At 43.8% G+C, this 17,674-nt stretch overlaps 2 protein-coding genes and 1 long non-coding RNA gene across 8 annotated transcripts; 1 reads left to right on the forward strand and 2 right to left on the reverse strand.

Annotated features, from left to right (window-relative positions):
- The first annotated feature begins 48 nt into the window (after positions 1-48).
- On the forward strand, positions 49-17,637 carry fbxl6 (F-box and leucine-rich repeat protein 6). Of its 3 annotated transcripts, XM_057021231.1 has the most exons (11): positions 95-1,317; positions 1,400-1,542; positions 9,560-10,107; positions 10,260-10,418; positions 10,502-10,565; positions 11,004-11,135; positions 11,303-11,410; positions 16,154-16,267; positions 16,689-16,920; positions 17,067-17,310; positions 17,416-17,637. In XM_057021231.1, exons 2-11 carry the CDS (start codon positions 1,540-1,542, stop codon positions 17,543-17,545), a joined length of 1,734 nt encoding a protein of 577 aa, XP_056877211.1. In that variant the 5' UTR covers positions 95-1,317; positions 1,400-1,539; the 3' UTR covers positions 17,546-17,637. The 3 variants fall into 3 exon arrangements, with proteins under 3 accessions (XP_056877213.1, XP_056877211.1, XP_056877212.1); XM_057021233.1 differs by lacking the exons at positions 95-1,317; positions 1,400-1,542 and adding an exon at positions 49-67; XM_057021232.1 differs by lacking the exons at positions 95-1,317; positions 1,400-1,542 and adding an exon at positions 8,635-8,767.
- LOC130518536 (uncharacterized) lies at positions 4,032-7,650 on the reverse strand. 4 transcript variants are annotated; one of them, XM_057021213.1, is made up of 3 exons: positions 7,492-7,650; positions 7,002-7,071; positions 4,032-6,750 (listed from the first exon to the last, which is right to left on the reverse strand). In XM_057021213.1, the coding sequence occupies exons 2-3, from the start codon at positions 7,060-7,062 to the stop codon at positions 4,271-4,273; spliced, it is 2,541 nt and encodes an 846-aa protein (XP_056877193.1). In that variant the 5' UTR covers positions 7,063-7,071; positions 7,492-7,650; the 3' UTR covers positions 4,032-4,270. The 4 variants fall into 4 exon arrangements, with proteins under 4 accessions (XP_056877193.1, XP_056877194.1, XP_056877195.1 ...); XM_057021214.1 differs by having other exon boundaries at positions 7,488-7,645; XM_057021215.1 differs by having other exon boundaries at positions 7,500-7,634.
- Positions 10,921-15,557, reverse strand: LOC130518556 (uncharacterized). The gene is made up of 2 exons (XR_008948073.1): positions 15,504-15,557; positions 10,921-11,491 (listed from the first exon to the last, which is right to left on the reverse strand). It is a non-coding gene; the product is annotated as an uncharacterized LOC130518556 (long non-coding RNA).
- Positions 17,638-17,674: the final 37 nt, after the last annotated feature.

Below are 17,674 nucleotides of genomic sequence, written 5' to 3' on the forward strand. Positions count from 1 at the left end.
GTATCAACGGCTACCACCTACGAGGCGGGAGGCCGCCATCTTGGTCCGGTCAGCCGTTCCACCCAGGGTAACGAAATGTCAGCGCATTTAATCAATCAAAACTGGATGAATACTAAATTGATTTTCACGCGGGGTTTTTCTAGCAACGTCACACACGGTTTGGAGTATTTTAATATTCATAGTGATTTTAATAGTATTCTTATATTATACGATATATGTGATGTATGATAGGTGCTTAGCAAAACACTTTCATATACTGTATGCTGCCCATTTTCTTTTTGCACGTGATTGAGATTTGATGTACTTCCAGGTGATCTGATGGTTGGTCGTTGCAGTTGAACTGTACGCCAGCAGAGAAAGAATCAGACACTGAACAAGTACAAACAGCAAAATTTTGATCATTACGTCCAGTTTCTTCCTCTTGAACCTGTCTTTTTGTAAGCCTTCCAAATGAAAACAGAATCAACACAAAAGCATTTAAAACGAGGTCAGGCTTATTTTCTTCCTTAATCTTACTATTTTCCGACTTCAAGTTCTTCAACAATACTATTTTGATGCATATTTGTTGAAACCGAAGCTGCTTAAATTGTGAGTCCGCTTGTTTGCAAACTATTCTGCAGTCAGTTTTTCTGTATTTTAAGTAAGTAGGGTGGGTATGAGACGAATTACATGTGAATAATACTGCCTGGGCAAAAACCACTGGTCAGTGTTATACCATCAACATTTGTTTTATTTCTACAATAGCATTCTCCTTTCAGTTGTAATCTAAACCTGTGTTGTGGGACATTTATTTAATCTATAAAGTCTCAGGTCGCCCGGTAGCCGGGTGAACACCCGCTTTAACGTTACCTGGCTACGATTTCGCTGGTGGACATAAATGCAATTATATCCTATTTACAAAATGCGACCAAAGTTAATGTTAAATCTCCCAGTAGCCGGCCGATTTGCACAGGAATACAGTGCTATGGCATTTTAAATTCATTTCAATTTCCTACTCGGAAAGTCGGAGATTCCTAACCGCCACCTTGTTAGCTTTCAAAGATGGCTGCGCCTGGTGTAAACAGTAAACAGAGACCCGCGCTTGGATACTTTTTGTAAAGAACAATACGGAGAGAGAAAAGCTAGGATTCTTCCTGCGTTTTCTCTTCGTCTATCATGTTTACAAGCATCAGAAGCACCGCGTGTTTGTCCCTAAGTTTTTTTTTTTTTTTTAAACGACGCTGAAAAGTTGCCTGGGGTATTTCTTCTTCTTTTGGTTTTTAATGGCAGTTGGCAACCAGCTTGGACCTGCAGTTCCGCCACCTTCTGGACTGGAGTGTGAGCAGACGTCTCTTAGGGCTAAACCCTACTACTTAGCCCTGTATCGGTTACACCACTACCTGTCTGTGCTTCACACCAGGCTCAGGGGTTTATGGTGTGGACAGACCACAAAAATCTCGCCTACCTCCGGAGTGCCAAGCGACGTAGTTCACGGCAAGCACGTTGGGCCCTTTTTCTCGGGTCTTCATGTCATGCTGACCTACCATCCTGGATTCCGGAATGGTAAGCCAGCCGTCTTATACAATCAAAATTGTTTCAAGGCGCTTTCCAGAATCCCAGGGCCTGACCCCAGACAAGCAACAGTGGCAGGAAAAACTCCCCTTTAACAGGAAGAAACCTTGAGCAGGACCAGGCTCATGTAGGGGGACCCTCCTGCTGATGGTCGGCTGGGTAAAGAGAGAGGAGAAGAGGGAGGACAGGTAGAGGATAGAATAGGTAGGAGAGGAGAGGAGAGGGGTAGAGGAGGAGGAGGAGGGTCTGGTCTGTCCTGCCAGTTCCCTACCATTTTGTTCCTGGGCTTCCCCTATCTGCCGGACATACCACCATCCTGACTTTGTTTGACCTAACGGTTATCAAAGGCAGGAGATTTCATCCCTGTGCCAAAGCTTCCCTCTGCTGCTGAGACGGTGACCTTTTGGTAAAGTACATCTTTAGCCTCCATGGACTCCCAAAGGGACATCATGTCTGATCGACGGCCTCGATTCACGTCCCAGGTCTGGAAGGACTTCTGTAATGTGTTGGGAGCTACATTGAGCCTCTTCTCGAGGTACCATCCTCAGTCAGGTGGCCATACTGAGAGGGCCAGTCAGTCCTTGGACAGTGTCTTGCGTTGTGACTCAGCTCATAACCCCACCTTTTGGAACTCTTTCCTGCCATGGGTGGAGTATCCCCACTATTCCCTTGTGTTGGCCTCTTCTGTCCTGCTTCCCTGGGGTATCAGCCCCCTTTATTCAAGGTGCAGCAGGAGGAAGTGATGGTACCATCTGTACAGGCCAACCTACGATGCTGCCAAGCCATTTTGTGACCGATTCGGGCTGCCCTCCTTCGTTACTCCCGCCAATCCCAGAAGCAGTCGAACCGCCTAAGAGCTCTAGCACCTCCCTATCAGCCAGGGAAGAGGGTTTGGTTGTTCTCTAATGACTTCAGGTGGAATCATCCAAACTTACTCTGTGGTTTATTGGACCTTTCGAGGTGGACCGGATTGTGAACCCATCAGTCGTGCGCCTCAAGTTGCCGTCTTCCCTCAAGGTGTGTCCAACATTCCATGTGTCTTTGCTGAAGCCGGTTTCTGAGTTGGACCTGGTCTTCTGGTCTTTCTTTGCCTTCTGAGCCCCCTCCTCCTACCCCGTCTGATCGACAGCGGTCCAGCCTACACCGTCAGACGGATTTTGGATGTCTGCCGATGAGGATGTGGTCTACAGCATTGTATTCTTTTAATTGATCCTTAAGCATAATGTCTTTCTTGTTATAAATAAATAAAAGTAATCTTATTATTTGCAGCTACTTCAATGCATTGATGAGTTCTTTCTCTTCATGTCATTGTGTCTGATGCTAAAGGATCTGGCCCATACAGTAAATCGCATCATAAACACATGGGTAAGCTTTCTTTATACTGGAGAGGAGGGGGGGGGGGGGGGTGAGGAGGGGGGAGACGGGGAGAGAGGAGAGGGGGGAGATAGAAGGGGGGAGAGTGGAGGAAGGGGAGATAGGAGAGGGGGGAGAGGAGGAGGGGGAGATAGAGAAGGGAGAGGAGGGGGGAGACGGGGAGAGGAGGGGGGAGAGTGGAGGAAGGGGAGAGGGGGGAGAGGAGGAGGGGGAGATAGAGAAGGGAGAGGAGGGGGGAGACAGGGAGAGGAGGGGGGAGAGTGGAGGAAGGGGAGATAGGAGAGGGGGGAGAGGAGGAGGGGGAGAAGGGAGAGGAGGGGGGAGACGGGGAGAGGACGAGGAGGGGGAGAGAGGAGAGGAGGGGGGAGGAGTTCCTGTCAGAACTCTGGCTGCAGCATTTTGGATCAGCTGGAGGCTTCTTAAAGAGTTGTTTGGACACCCTGATAATAAAGAATCACAGTAGTCCAGCCTGGAAGGAACAAATGCTGGACTAACTTTTCAGCATCATGGTGGGTCAGTAGCTTCCTGATCTTTGAGATGTTCCTCAGGTGAAAAAAGGCACTTCTAGAGACTGTTTTAATGTTTGAGTTGAAGGAGAGATTTTGGTCAAAATGTAGGTATACTGTACCTCCATAATAAGGAAAATATTAGATATTTCAACTTGAAATATATGCTTAAAAACCCTGAATTAACCCTCCAAAACTGAATATTGCACCAAAGTTTGAAAAACTATCCCAATCTGGAGTCCTCGAGCAGGGTGTCCCAACTCTTGTCCAAGAGAACCTGTGAGCTACTAGCTAAAAGTGTGAGCTACTAGTTCTACCCCACGCCTGAAAAGGGAAAAAAGTACAGTGTACTTTTTTCCCTTTTCATGTCTCTATATGTGTTTGACTACATTATTTTTAGTGGGTGTCACCGGACCATTCTGATGGTGTCTATACGTTTGCTATGTTTGCTAACACCACTGAAGACATCATCCCGGTACACTCCATCAGCTTATATGAGCAGCACACAAGTTCTCTCTCTTTTGGTTCCAGAGATTAAATGGGGTCAATGTTTAACTATAAATCTGATTAAAACAAAACACCAACATTCTGTTACACACGTTAGTTTCATCCCTCGTATATTTGACAGCATCAAAGCGGGTATCATTGACTTCACTGGAACATCAAAGGCTACCAGTAAGAAAGAGCGCCGTCAGCAACCGCTTTATGCAAATGAAGACGTAAAAATGGCCAAAATACAAAGGCTACATTTTCAATAACACTGTTGTCACAGGAAAATTCATATGAAGCAGCGAATGCAAACATTGTTTAGTCCTCATTTGCAACCTTCCACCATCACATCAGGCAACATCTGCACGGACGCCTGCGTCCTGACCGCCCATCGCAGCCTCCGCTGCGTTCGTGCGCTTCGTTTTGGTCTTTCGAGGCTCTAAGACCAGCGAGTAGCTGGGCCTCACACGGGGAAGCGCAAGCTTCAGCTTGGATGCCATTTGTGTGGAGTTGAGGAACACACAGTTCAAGTTTGGGTCCATGTTATTGAGGATCATTTTGTGGTAGACCATCTCACAGCGCAGCGCTTCCTTCTTCTGTGCACGTGTCAGCCCCTCTAACCGCAGCAGCATTTGGTCCAGCTCCTGCTGGGTCTTGCAGGGTCCTCCGTACCTGCTCACCACAGCCATGATGTAGCTCCTGTCCACGTTCTCTTCTCGCTCCTCTCTGCAGTCCTTTCCTGATTTTTCCTTTTTGATTTTTTTCTTTGACTGGAAATCATATTCATCTCTTTGGGCAGTGGAGGAACTCTTTTCAAATTCCTCTGCACTGTCGTGACCTGAGTTGTGTTCCACAGACTCATCTGATGACAGATTCTTGTGTTTGGAAGACTTGTCACATCTTTTCTTCTCGTAGGGAAATGCATGTCCAAAAGGATACTGTGCCATTAGGACAGAGAACGTGCAGCTAGCCAGTTGTGAACTCAAATCTGGTGAAGGAACTTCACATAGTTTTCCTCCTGGCAAGAACTCTTTGAGGTGTGAATCGGTGACCCCAGCAATCCTTTTGACCGTCCTCTTTAAACAGGCTCGGATCAGCTCCCTATTAGTGTGCCACTGGCCGCAGTATTCAAACACTCCCTGAAAGCTTTTCTCCTGTAACGGGTACTGTAAAAAGACATTTGAGGCCTCTTCGGGCTCCAGTAGGGATGAGGGATCCTTGGACCAGTCCAGAAACCTCTGATAAAGATAGAGTAAGTATTGGCTGTAGAGCGAGTATTTGGCCCCGCTCTTTAGAAGCTGCCAGTAAGGGCCAAGAATTTTGCAGTACAGGATGGCCAAAACGCACAGAAAGCTCTGGATCACAGAGTCCGCAGCATCGGCAGCAACACTCTCTACGAGAACATTGGCGTCAGTGTTCAGCATCAGCAGATCAGAGAAGAAGAGAGGCAGTTCTTTGTAATGGTGCACCAGAGCGGCCGCAGCCTCAAAGTAGCTGCTGAACCGGTTTGATGCTTTCAGAGCCAATTTGGAGGGGTTTTTCTTCTCCTCACAGAAGGCCACCCAGTGCTTCCCGTAGTTGTATGGACCAGATGTTTGCGGGTTGAGGATATCACAGGCCATATGAATATATCGTGAAGTAGCACTTTCAGACAAGTTTACAAAGTTAAGGAATTGTGGAAGCTTGTCACGGCCAAGTTTTTCATCTTTTGAGAGAATTATTTCTTTTTCAAAATTCAGAATTTGCTGCTCAACGGCGTCATGCACATCCACTAAAAAGCCGGCATTGCTGTTTAAGAAGTGCACTGGAGAAGCAAGGGGCACTTCTCCAGCGAGGGATCCAAGCTTCTGTTCAAATTCAGACATGTCTGGATGTTCTTTGCAGGTCAGAGCATACTGATTTCTGAGGAGATCTAAGGAAACCTGCTGGCATGTTTCACTGTTCTGCCCGTAAATACTGGACAGCTTTTGGACTGATAACATGGCGATGTCAAGCAGGGTCAGACCCTCGGCTTCCCAACTTTCCTCTCTGCTGCCGGACTCCAGCTCATTATCAAACTCACTTTCATTGCCTCCGCTGTCCTCGGAGCCGCCACTCTCCATCATTTCTGAACTGTCATATTCCTCCGTGACAGAAGCCTTTTCATGATTACTGGCGTCTTCTCTTTTTATCCGTTTCTTGGCAAGTTTTGGTGTTTTTGTCTTGACCAACTCAAAAGGACTCTGAAGCAAACTTTCCATTGCTGCACTCCTTCTGTGGCTCCTTGTTGCAAAATTGCGGGAATAGAATTTTAATCTTTTGATTTTGCCTCGAAGGACTTGGTACGCCCTTTGAACGTTACCATTCTTACAAAACTCAGGGTTGAAGTTTCGAAGCCAAGTAACAATGACGACCGGTGCAAGTTTCTCCCTGTCAACAAAGTCGGTCAGCTCCAGAATCAGTCCGTTTGTCACTTCGATTGACTGTGCTCGCTCCGAAAAATCCTTAAGTTCCAAAAGATGTTTGCGTTCCACTCCGATGCTATCACATATTGGGCCAACAAAGTTAAAGTTGACATTTGATTCCAAAAAGGACTGCCTTGCGTCATTTTCCAAACTACACGTTGCAGCGATACCTCTTTCAATCAAACAGCGGAAGTTAGCTGATTGATGCCTGGAGAAAATTTTCTTGAGCCAATCTAAAATTGCAGTCCAAGGAAAATTATTTTCTTCTCTCAAAAGGCCAACTTGAATCAAAACTCTGTTCTTGCATGTTCCTTTATGAAGCTCTAAACCCTCGCCAGACTGTGGACCAATGAAGTCTGCTACAAGCTTCCAATAAAATTCGTCTCCTGAAAATAAAACATGACCAGAAAATCAGTGACAGATTATTTTAACAGTTCTTATTAGTGATTTCAATAATCTGTGATTTCCAAGGAAATCGGAGGTTATTCACTAGATATAGAAAAACTATTACATGTCTTGGAAATGATGCTGTAACTGTCAAGGAACACTTGATGCTCAGCGATTTAAATACTGTATAGGAAATTAGATTAAATCTTAAATACTGTGCTGTTTTTCTAGAACATAGTTATTCACTTACTTAGATTAGTCTCAGTTACAACTGCTTTACCACCAAGGGAGAAGTCAGCATGCTCCTCCATCGTGTGCTGCTGTAAAACAGATATAAAGTAGAAAGATATATAAAGTTCCACTTGTCAGCAGTTAGAAAAATGACACAGCTCAATAGAAGCGGCATTATTGATGCATAAAGCCTCACGTTAATTCAGTAACACTTCATCTTCAAGAGTAGTTGCTCTTTTTTCTAGTCAGAATAATGTTACTGAATTGGTGTCTGCGAGTTGATTTTTTAAAATTATTTAAAGCAGAAGGAATCTGTGGCACAACAGGCGATCCAGATTGGTAGCTATTCCCCTGCTTTTTATAACCGAAGCCACCTCTGAGGATTACTAGTTGATGCTAAACTTCCAGCTTTGCAGGAAGGAATACTAACTCCGCTGTTAGCCTCGCAACTTGCTAAGTTTAGCTTGTTTTATTTTAGAAATAATACCGGTGCAAATTTACTTACTTACTTCCTTACTTGCAGTAACGTTAATCGGTATAGAATCGTATTCAAACGCAGACAGCGTTACCCGAGTGTTAAGTTATTCCGAGCAACGACACGCATGGTGGACGCTTTAGCCGTGCACAATGTAACCGTGGAGAGAAGCGACTCGGGCAGCGCCCCCCGCTGGCCACACCGTGGTACTGCAAAGACACGCGCTTCCGGGTCACGTGCTTCCGTTTTTCCCACAGGCTAACATGGTAGAATAAATAATAATAAATGGGTTGTAGCTACACAAGCTTACCAGTAAGGACGTTTTACTTACCTTTAGTTAAACCATGTTCCCTTATTATTTTTATCCGCGTTCTGGCGGATTGTATTCGACATTGTGAACGCGCACCGCAACGGGAGCGAGCCTGGCTGCACGTTCATGTGTGACCCATCCAGCAGTGGGTCGAGGCTCGACGTGCTACCTATTACTACAAATACAGATTACAAATGTTAACGAAGTGATTTGTCTTAGCCGAGCAGTGTTTTATTCAGCCTGCTAGCAAAATATTAAAAATTAGACACATTTTACTACTTTCACTTTGATTAACACACATATAGGCAACACAAGATGGCATTTTGATTTGTTATAAAAAAAATTGCTGCAGACGATGCGATCTACAGCAAAAGGCTGGATAGTATTAGTATTAATAGTAAAGCTATTTATCATAACCTACATATTTACTGTCTCCTGAATTATTAGTGAATCAGAGAGTCGATGTCACGCTGGTTCTTGGCATACAGCTTGATGTCATCCATGTAGAGGAGGGGGCTGACGGGTGTTCCACTTCAGAACTGGTACCCATAGCCGCTCTTGGTGATGATCTGGCTGAGGGGGTTTAGGCCTGTGCAGTACAGCGGGGGGGGGGGGGGGCAGAGCATATCCTTGATATATGCTGCATCTGATGCTCAATTGGCTTTGAGTTGGCCACTGGAGCGTGTCCTCTTCCAGTGTCTTCCATGTAATCTCGCAGAAATGTTGAGGAGAAATTTGGATCACGTCGCATTCCAGGCAATTTTTTTTAGATTTTTAGAGTTAACAGGACTATGTAGTAGGGTTTAGAGTCTAACCTACTACATAGCCCTGTTAACTGGATTGTGAGCAAACTTCTGCTCACTCCAGTCCAGAAGGTGGCGATAATGCGCACACAAGCTGGTTGCCATGAGAAGAAGAAGAAGTTTCCACCAATCAGAAGAAGAGCAGGTGAAAAGCATTGTGGGTCATGAGGCGGAAGAGGTTCTGTGAATTGTAGCAGGTAACGTAAACTGGTTTTTACCTTCATTAATTCAATTCCTAATTAGTGTAGCAAGTGTCAAACTTCTCTTTTTGGAGTCACGGTTTAACATTTTTAATGACAATTTGTTGCTGGCTAACAGCATAATCTACTGTTGGGATGTTCGTGAGCAAAATCGTGTGTTTGCAAACCATAAGGGGCGGAAATCCCGAGTCATGTTTGTGAATGTTATTCTGTGTTAAATCTGTGTTAAAAGTCTGAAACATCTACAATTAATGTCTGTGGTCGATCCATTTCCCTTTCCATTAATGGAGGTCGCAGTTAATGGAGAAAGTTCCTTTAAATTAATTAGTTACCATTTAATTCGTTTTGACGTTTTACATTGTAAATATAAATAAATGTTTACATTGTAAATATAGACAGAAAATCTGTTGTAATTAGCAGTAGTTTCTTAATTGACCACAAGGGGTCAGCATAGACTTAAAATCAATCACTGTGTGTGGAGTGGACCGTATAGCTCATTATACGTCTCACTAATTAAATTCGTCTTCCACTGCAAAAAGAACTTTGTCACAGTCCTCCGACATGGGAACTTCTGTGGTTGGCTGGCAACTAATCAAACTATGTGTAATTGAAACATTTAATCAATTTGACTGTATCACAATAGCCTCTCCTGAGTTTTAAGAATTGTATTCAGAATTGAAGAATTTAGTTGCCCACACAAATGAGGATGGAACTATTTTGACTCTTCCCCCCCCCCAAAGTTAACTCCTGACTACAGCTTCCATGTGCTGAACCTGCTTGTGATTGCAGCACATGATGGATTCCTCTGCAGCAGAGAGCCAAACCCATGCTCCTACAAGAGAAGGTTCAACACCGACTACATCTCGTGCTGCATCTAGTGGATTGGGTCTTGGAGACGATGGCTCAAATTTAAACAAAGCATCTCTCACGAGGACCGCTAGTAAACCTGCAAATATGAAATCCAAGAAGCCACGAAAGGCCAGAGTCTCCAGGCTGGCACGGCTGGGTTATACGGTCCAACAAGGAGAAGATATGCTTTTTGTCATATCGAGTTCTACCTCGCAGTATGATGGCTCAGCCTGGACTCCTTCAAAGAGGGGAAGCAAAAAAAGGAAGCTAGCCAAAGGAATGGGGAAAGTCGTTCAGCTAAAGAAAAAGAAGGCAGTCTACCTCAAACCGACAGTGGAAGGTGCTCCACCTGCCAAAGAAGCCCCCCGTCTATATGTAGCAGAGGACCCGACAGACTACAGATGGAGCCAAGGGCTTCCGGAGGAACTGCTAATAAAGATTTTTCAAATGGTAGTCATCCAAGATGGTCCAGTACCATTTCTGTGCAGGTAATAAATTACTTGCAAATGCTTAAAGATGATCCGAGTTCTCTGCACAACTTTGCTATAATACAGCTTGTTATGTATTGATGTTACGTATTAGTGGCTAGTTTCTGTTCTAACCGTCAGACGCACCTCCCGTTTTAATTTGCTGTTTGTAGAGTGGGGAGAGTTTGTCGTTTGTGGAATTCTGCCGCCTCCAGTCCGGTCCTGTGGCGACGGGCCACAGTGGGCCACTGTTGGATCGCACCAGGGAAAAACCAGCTGCCAAAAACTGAGAAAAAAATCAGGAACACTTTGAAGTGGTTGGCCCAAAACAGGTGTGTGTGAAACGTTCCCATATCGTTGCAGTTGTTCTTGATAAAACGCTCATGAAAATAACTTTGTGATTTATTACTTTAAGGTTCTCTCAACTACAAGAATTTTCTCTTTGTCACTGGACAAAAAATGTGAGCTTTGCAGTGGAGGTGAGAGTTCCGACCCAGAGCTGTGTGACGCAGGTCTTTAATGAAACTGATAAAGCAACCAGGTGATTTATGGCGTGTTTTCTGATCGTCTCGGGGGTCGGGACTTCAGACCGGCCTGTCTGGAGAGGAGCACAAATATCTATCTAAGATTTAATAGCTAAACTCTTCCAGCCTGGTTTGGGAGATTTTAGGTGGTTTAATGCTCTTAGAGACAGTTTCTCTTTTATTTTGCTCGTGATTCTTTTTCAGTCTGTTTGGAAATGTATTTTGAATTTTATGTAGTTTCCAATAAGGAAAAGTCGTTAAGTCTTTTAATTATGGAAGCAACATTTTTTGTTTTTTGAATGACTGCAGATAAGCTTTATTAACTTTATTAAGAAATGGGGTGAAAGGCGTAAGCGGAGCAGCGTTTCCTGTTTCTGCTGCGCTCTCCTTTAGGTGGTGGCGCTCTCCTGCCCTCAGCTCACATCCCTCACGCTCCTCCACTGCTCCGGCCTGGCGGCGAGCGCCTTCCACAGCCTCGGGCTGCACAGCCGCTCCCTCCAGAGGGTAAACCTGCAGTACTCAGAGGTATTTCAGAGCAGCTGGAGCAATGACAAAGGGGAGATTTCATTGGAAAAGGAAACTGAAAATAATTCAACCACACGGCCAACGTTGGTGTCCACAGAACAAAGAAGCAGAAGAACTGAATAACTGAGCTAATCTGTAACCAACAAGACTCTGATACTCTGCTGTAGTTCCAGGTGGAGGGGCTCCTGGGATACCTTGAAAATCATGGAAGACAGATCAAGCAGATTTCCTTTACTCATGGACTGAAGAATGACAGAGTGCTAACGGCCCTCACAGTAAGACCTGCCCCCCCCACGTCTGAGGGGAGAAGCTTCCAGAATCTGGATCATGGGATGTAAAGCAACACAGTGTACCACCTAAACTCTCCTAAACTCTCCTAAACTCACCTAAACTCTCCTAAACTCACCTAAACTCTCCCTCACCTAAACTCTCACCTAAACTCTCACCTTAACACTCTCCTAACTCTCCTAAACTCTCCTAAACTCACCTTAACTCACCTTAACTCACCTTAACTCTCCTAAACTCACCTAAACTCTCCTAAACTCTCACCTAAACTCACCTAAACTCTCCTAAACTCACCTAAACTCACCTAAACTCTCCTAAACTCTCCTAAACTCTCCTAAACTCTCCTAAACTCTCCTAAACTCTCACCTAAACTCACCTAAACTCACCTAAACTCTCCTAAACTCTCCTAAACTCACCTAACTCCCTCTCCTAAACTCACCTAAACTCTCTCCTAAACTCTACTCCTCTCCTAAACTCTCCTAAACTCTCACCTAAACTCTCCTAAACTCTCCTAAACTCTCCTAAACTCACCTAAACTCTCACCTAAACTCACCTAAACTCTCACCTAACTCTCACCTAAACTCTCCTAAACTCTCCTAAACTCACCTAAACTCTCCTAAACTCTTCTAAACTCTTCTAAACTCTTCTAAACTCTCCTAAACTCTCACCTAAACTCTCACCTAAACTCTCACCTAAACTCTCTCCTAAACTCTCCTAAACTCTCTCCTAAACTCTCCTAAACTCTCACCTAAACTCACCTTAACTCTCACCTAAACTCACCTAACTCTCACCTAAACTCTCCTAACTCTCCTAACTCTCCTAACTAACTCTCACCTAAACTCACCTAAACTCACCTAAACTCTCACCTAAACTCTCTCCTAAACTCTCACCTAAACTCTCAAACTCACCTAACTCTCACCTAAACTCTCACCTAAACTCTCTCCTAAACTCCCACCTAAACTCTCTCCTAAACTCTCACCTAAACTCTCACCTAACTCTCACCTAAACTCCAAACTCTCCTAAACTCTCACCTAAACTCTCTCCTAAACTCTCCTAAACTCACCTAAACTCTCACCTAAACTCTCACCTAAACTCTCACCTAAACTCTCCACCTAAACTCTCACCTAAACTCTCTCCTAAACTCTCTTCTAAACTCTCCTAAACTCTCCTAAACTCTCACCTAAACTCTCCTAAACTCTCACCTAAACTCTCACCTAAACTCTCACTAAACTCTCACCTAAACTCTCAAAACTCTCACCTAACCTCCTACTCTCACCTAACCTCACCTAAACTCTCACCTAAACTCTCACCTAAACTCTCACCTAAACTCTCCTAAACTCTCACCTTAACTCTCCTAAACTCTCCTAAACTCTCCTAAACTCTCCTAAACTCACCTAAACTCACCTAAACTCTTCTAAACTCTCCTAAACTCTCCTAAACTCTCACCTAAACTCTCACCTAAACTCTCACCTAAACTCTCACCTAAACTCTCCTAAACTCTCACCTAAACTCTCTCCTAAACTCTCCTAAACTCTCACCTAAACTCACCTTAACTCTCACCTAAACTCACCTAAACTCACCTTAACTCTCACCTTAACTCTCACCTAAACTCTCCTAAACTCTCACCTAAACTCTCCTAAACTCTCACCTAAACTCACCTAACTCTCCTAAACTCTCTCCTAAACTCACCTAAACTCTCTCCTAAACTCTCTCCTAACTCTCTCCTAAACTCTCTCTCTCCTAAACTCTCACCTAAACTCTCACCTAAACTCTCTCCTAAACTCTCACCTAAACTCTCTCCTAAACTCTCTCCTAAACTCCCACCTAAACTCTCTCCTAAACTCTCACCTAAACTCTCCTAAACTCTCACCTAAACTCTCTCCTAACTCTCCTAAACTCACCTAAACTCTCACCTAAACTCTCACCTAAACTCACCTACTCTAAACTCTCCTAAACTCTCACCTAAACTCTCCTAAACTCACCTAAACTCTCTCCTCCTAACTCACCTAAACTCTCTCCTAAACTCTCTCCTAAACTCTCACCTAAACTCTCACCTAACTCTCTCCTAAACTCTCACCTAAACTCTCACCTAACTCTCACCTAAACTCCTCCTAAACTCTCCTAAACTCACCTAAACTCACCTAACTCTCCTAAACTCTCCTAACTCTCCTAAACTCACCTAAACTCACCTAAACTCACCTAAACTCTTCTAAACTCTTCTAAACTCTCCTAAACTCTCCTAAACTCTCACCTAAACTCTCACCTAAACTCTCTCCTAAACTCTCACCTAAACTCACCTTAACTCTCACCTAAACTCTCACCTTAACTCTCACCTAAACTCTCCTAAACTCTCCTCTAAACTCTCACCTAAACTCTCTCCTAAACTCTCTCCTAAACTCTCTCCTAAACTCTCACCTAAACCTCACCTAAACTCTCACCTAAACTCTCTCCTAAACTCTCTCCTAAACTCTCTCCTAAACTCTCTCCTAAACTCCCACCTAAACTCTCTCCTAAACTCTCACCTAAACTCTCCTAAACTCTCACCTAAACTCTCTCCTAAACTCTCCTAAACTCACCTAAACTCTCACCTAAACTCTCACCTAAACTCACCTAAACTCTCACCTAAACTCACCTAAACTCTCCTAAACTCACCTAAACTCTCTCCTAAACTCACCTAAACTCTCTCCTAAACTCTCACCTAAACTCTCCTAACTCTCACCTAAACTCTCACCTAAACTCTCACCTAAACTCTCACCTAAACTCTCCTAACTCTCCTAAACTCACCTAAACTCACCTAAACTCTCCTAAACTCTCCTAAACTCTTCTAAACTCTCCTAAACTCACCTAAACTCACCTAAACTCACCTAAACTCACCTAAACTCTTCTAAACTCTTCTAAACTCTTCTAAACTCTCCTAACTCTCCTAAACTCTCACCTAAACTCTCACCTAAACTCTCTCCTAACTCTCACCTAAACTCACACCTTAACTCTCACCTAAACTCACCTTAACTCTCACCTAAACTCTCACCTAAACTCTCCTAAACTCTCTCCTAAACTCTCACCTAAACTCTCACCTAAACTCTCACCTAAACTCTCCTAAACTCCTCCTAAACTCTCTCCTAAACTCTCACCTAACTCTCACCTAAACTCTCACCTAACTCTCACCTAAACTCTCTCCTAACCTCTCTCCTAAACTCTCTCCTAAACTCTCTCCTAAACTCTCTCAAACTCTCCTAAACTCTCCTAAACTCTCACCTAAACTCTCACCTAAACTCTCACCTAAACTCTCTCCTAAACTCACCTAAACTCACCTAAACTCACCTAAACTCTCACCTAAACTCTCACCTAAACTCTCACCTAAACTCTCACCTAACTCTCACCTAACTCTCACCTAAACTCTCACCTAAACTCTCACTAAACTCTCTCCTAACCTCTCTCCTAAACTCTCCTAAACTCTCCTAAACTCTCCTAAACTCTCCTAAACTCTCCTAAACTCTCTCCTAAACTCTCACCTAAACTCTCACCTAACTCTCCTAAACTCTCTCCTAAACTCTCTCCTAAACTCTCTCCTAAACTCTCTCCTAAACTCTCCTAACTCACCTAAACTCTCTCCTAAACCTCACCTAAACTCTCACCTAAACCTCACCTAAACTCTCACCTAACTCTCACCTAAACTCTCACCTAAACTCTCCTAAACTCTCTCCTAAACTCTCCCCTAAACTCTCCTAAACTCTCCTAAACTCACCTAAACTCACCCAAACTCACCTAAACTCTTCTAAACTCTCCTAAACTCTCCTAACTCACCTAAACTCTTCTAAACTCTCCTAAACTCTCCTAAACTCTCCCCTAAACTCATCTAAACCTCTCCTAAACTCACCTAACTCTCTCCTAAACTCTCTCCTAAAAACTCCTCCAAACTCTCCTAAACTCTCCTAAACTCACCTAAACTCTCACCTAAACTCTCACCTAACTCTCACCTAAACTCTCACCTAAACTCACCTAAACTCTCCTAAACTCTCCTAAACTCACCTAAACTCTTTTAAACTCTCACCTAAACTCTTTTAAACTCTCACCTAAACTCACCTTAACTCTCACCTAAACTCTCCTAAACTCTCCTAAACTCTCACCTAAACTCTCCTAAACTCTCTCCTAAACTCTCACCTAAACTCTCCTAACTCTCCTCCTAAACTCTCCTAAACTCTCACCTAAACTCCCACCTAAACTCTCTCCTAAACTCTCACCTAAACTCTCCTAAACTCTCTCCTAAACTCTCACCTAAACTCTCCTAAACTCTCACCTAACTCTCCTAAACTCTCCCTAAACTCTCACCTAAACTCTCACCTAAACTCTCACCTAAACTCTCACCTAAACTCTCTCCTAAACTCCCACCTAAACTCTCTCCTAACTCTCACCTAAACTCTCTCCTAAACTCTCTCCTAAACTCTCCTAAACTCTCACCTAAACTCTCACCTAAACTCTCTCCTAAACTCTCTCCTAAACTCACCTAAACTCTCACCTAAACTCTCTCCTAAACTCTCCTAAACTCTCCTAAACTCACCTAAACTCACCTAAACCCGATGCAGTGTTGAATTGGAGATGAAAAACCACTTAAACCCAAAATGTTGTTGCTTATTTATTTGGAATATTCATTTTAAAAGGCGTTGGTGAATGAATGTGGTTATTTTTCGCTCTTGCAACGCGTCCATTAAAACGCAGCGTGTGGATCCTTTCAGAGGGGAAACTGTCCCGCTCTGGAGTTTCTGGAAGTCAACACAAAACTCGATCTTAAAGATTGTGAACTTCCTGTTTGCATCCAGGCGTTGCAGACGGCGTGCCCCAAACTGAAGGTAGAAACCAAATCCATCCCATAGTTTCTGTTTCTGTTTGTCTATTTAAGAGACTAATTAGCCATTGTAATTGATGATTTATATCTATCTGCTACTGTAATGAGTCCATATGTTGTGGCTTATGGTCAGCTGAAGCACGTATATGTTCACACCTATAGGCTCACACATATATGTTCATACGTATATGCTCACATATATGTTCAAATGTATACGCTCACGTGTATATGTTCATACGTATATGCTCACGCGTATATGCTCACGCGTATATGTTCATACGCATACGCTCAAATGTATAGGCTCACGTGTATATGTTCATACGTATATGTTCACGCGTATATGTTCATACGTATATGCTCCTGCGTATATGCTGCTGCGTATACGCTCACACGTATACGCTCACACGTATGCGCTCTATCGTCAGACCTTCCGGATGCTGAACGTGAGACCGCTGCATAAAACAATGAGGAACTGTTCAGGCTCGACTTCAGGCTTCCCTCTGCTGGAGGAGTTGTGTATTGCAACAACATCTCACTCGTACATGACGGACAAAGATTTGCAGGACATTCTGTTTAACTCCAACAATCTACGGGTTTTGGACTTGCGCGGCTGTTCTCGAATTACACCAACAGGTCTTGCGAGGCTTCCATGTAACGGTAGGAAAAGATTAGCCAACTTTGTAAATATTTCTGTTATTATATTAATTATTAGGATCTAAGTTGGGAAAGCAGTTTGTTCTCTCTGAAGCTCCATTTTCTCTGTGCCTGTGACGTCACTCGTTATCTTCACTGTGATTTGCCAGAGCTCGAATGTCTGTTCTGGGGACAGTATTTCAGCAGCAACCTTGGCTCATCGGCGCCAAAGGCCGGCATCCATATGGTGACCCAGAAATGGAGTCAAACGCTGCAAGAACTTGACATTGCTAATCAGCTCTTCACCACAGAAGACCTGGAGCTCGCCATGAGCCACCTTGCTGAGGCCACAGAGGCCGATCACCTGCGTTCCCTCAACTTGAGCGGGACAAGAATCACGCCGGCGGTCCTCAGGTGTTCCCTTCAGCATTTATATTAAAAATAACATCCAATTTCTCCCCATAACTCATTTAAAATGACGTGGCACTTTTCTGCTTCTTTTTAAACAAATTAAAACAGGTTGGTAATTGGCCGACTGACGGCTCTCCGCTACCTCAATCTGTCATCCTGCCGTTACCTTCCAAGAGGAGTGAAGAGAATTTACCGCGGCAAAGAAGATATTTGCCAGTTGTTGGACAAGTTAGATTAGTTTTTACTCAGGACTTTATTTTTTCATTTATTGTCTCTCTTCCGTTTAGTTTGCTATTGAGTGCTCTAATAAATATATAATTTTTTTCCCCATGTTTTTGAAAGGATTCTTTTCTTTTTATGCCTGTTT

The sequence above is a fragment of the Takifugu flavidus genome, chromosome 21 (genome assembly GCF_003711565.1).
Source record: "Takifugu flavidus isolate HTHZ2018 chromosome 21, ASM371156v2, whole genome shotgun sequence".
Lineage (NCBI taxonomy): Eukaryota > Metazoa > Chordata > Actinopteri > Tetraodontiformes > Tetraodontidae > Takifugu > Takifugu flavidus.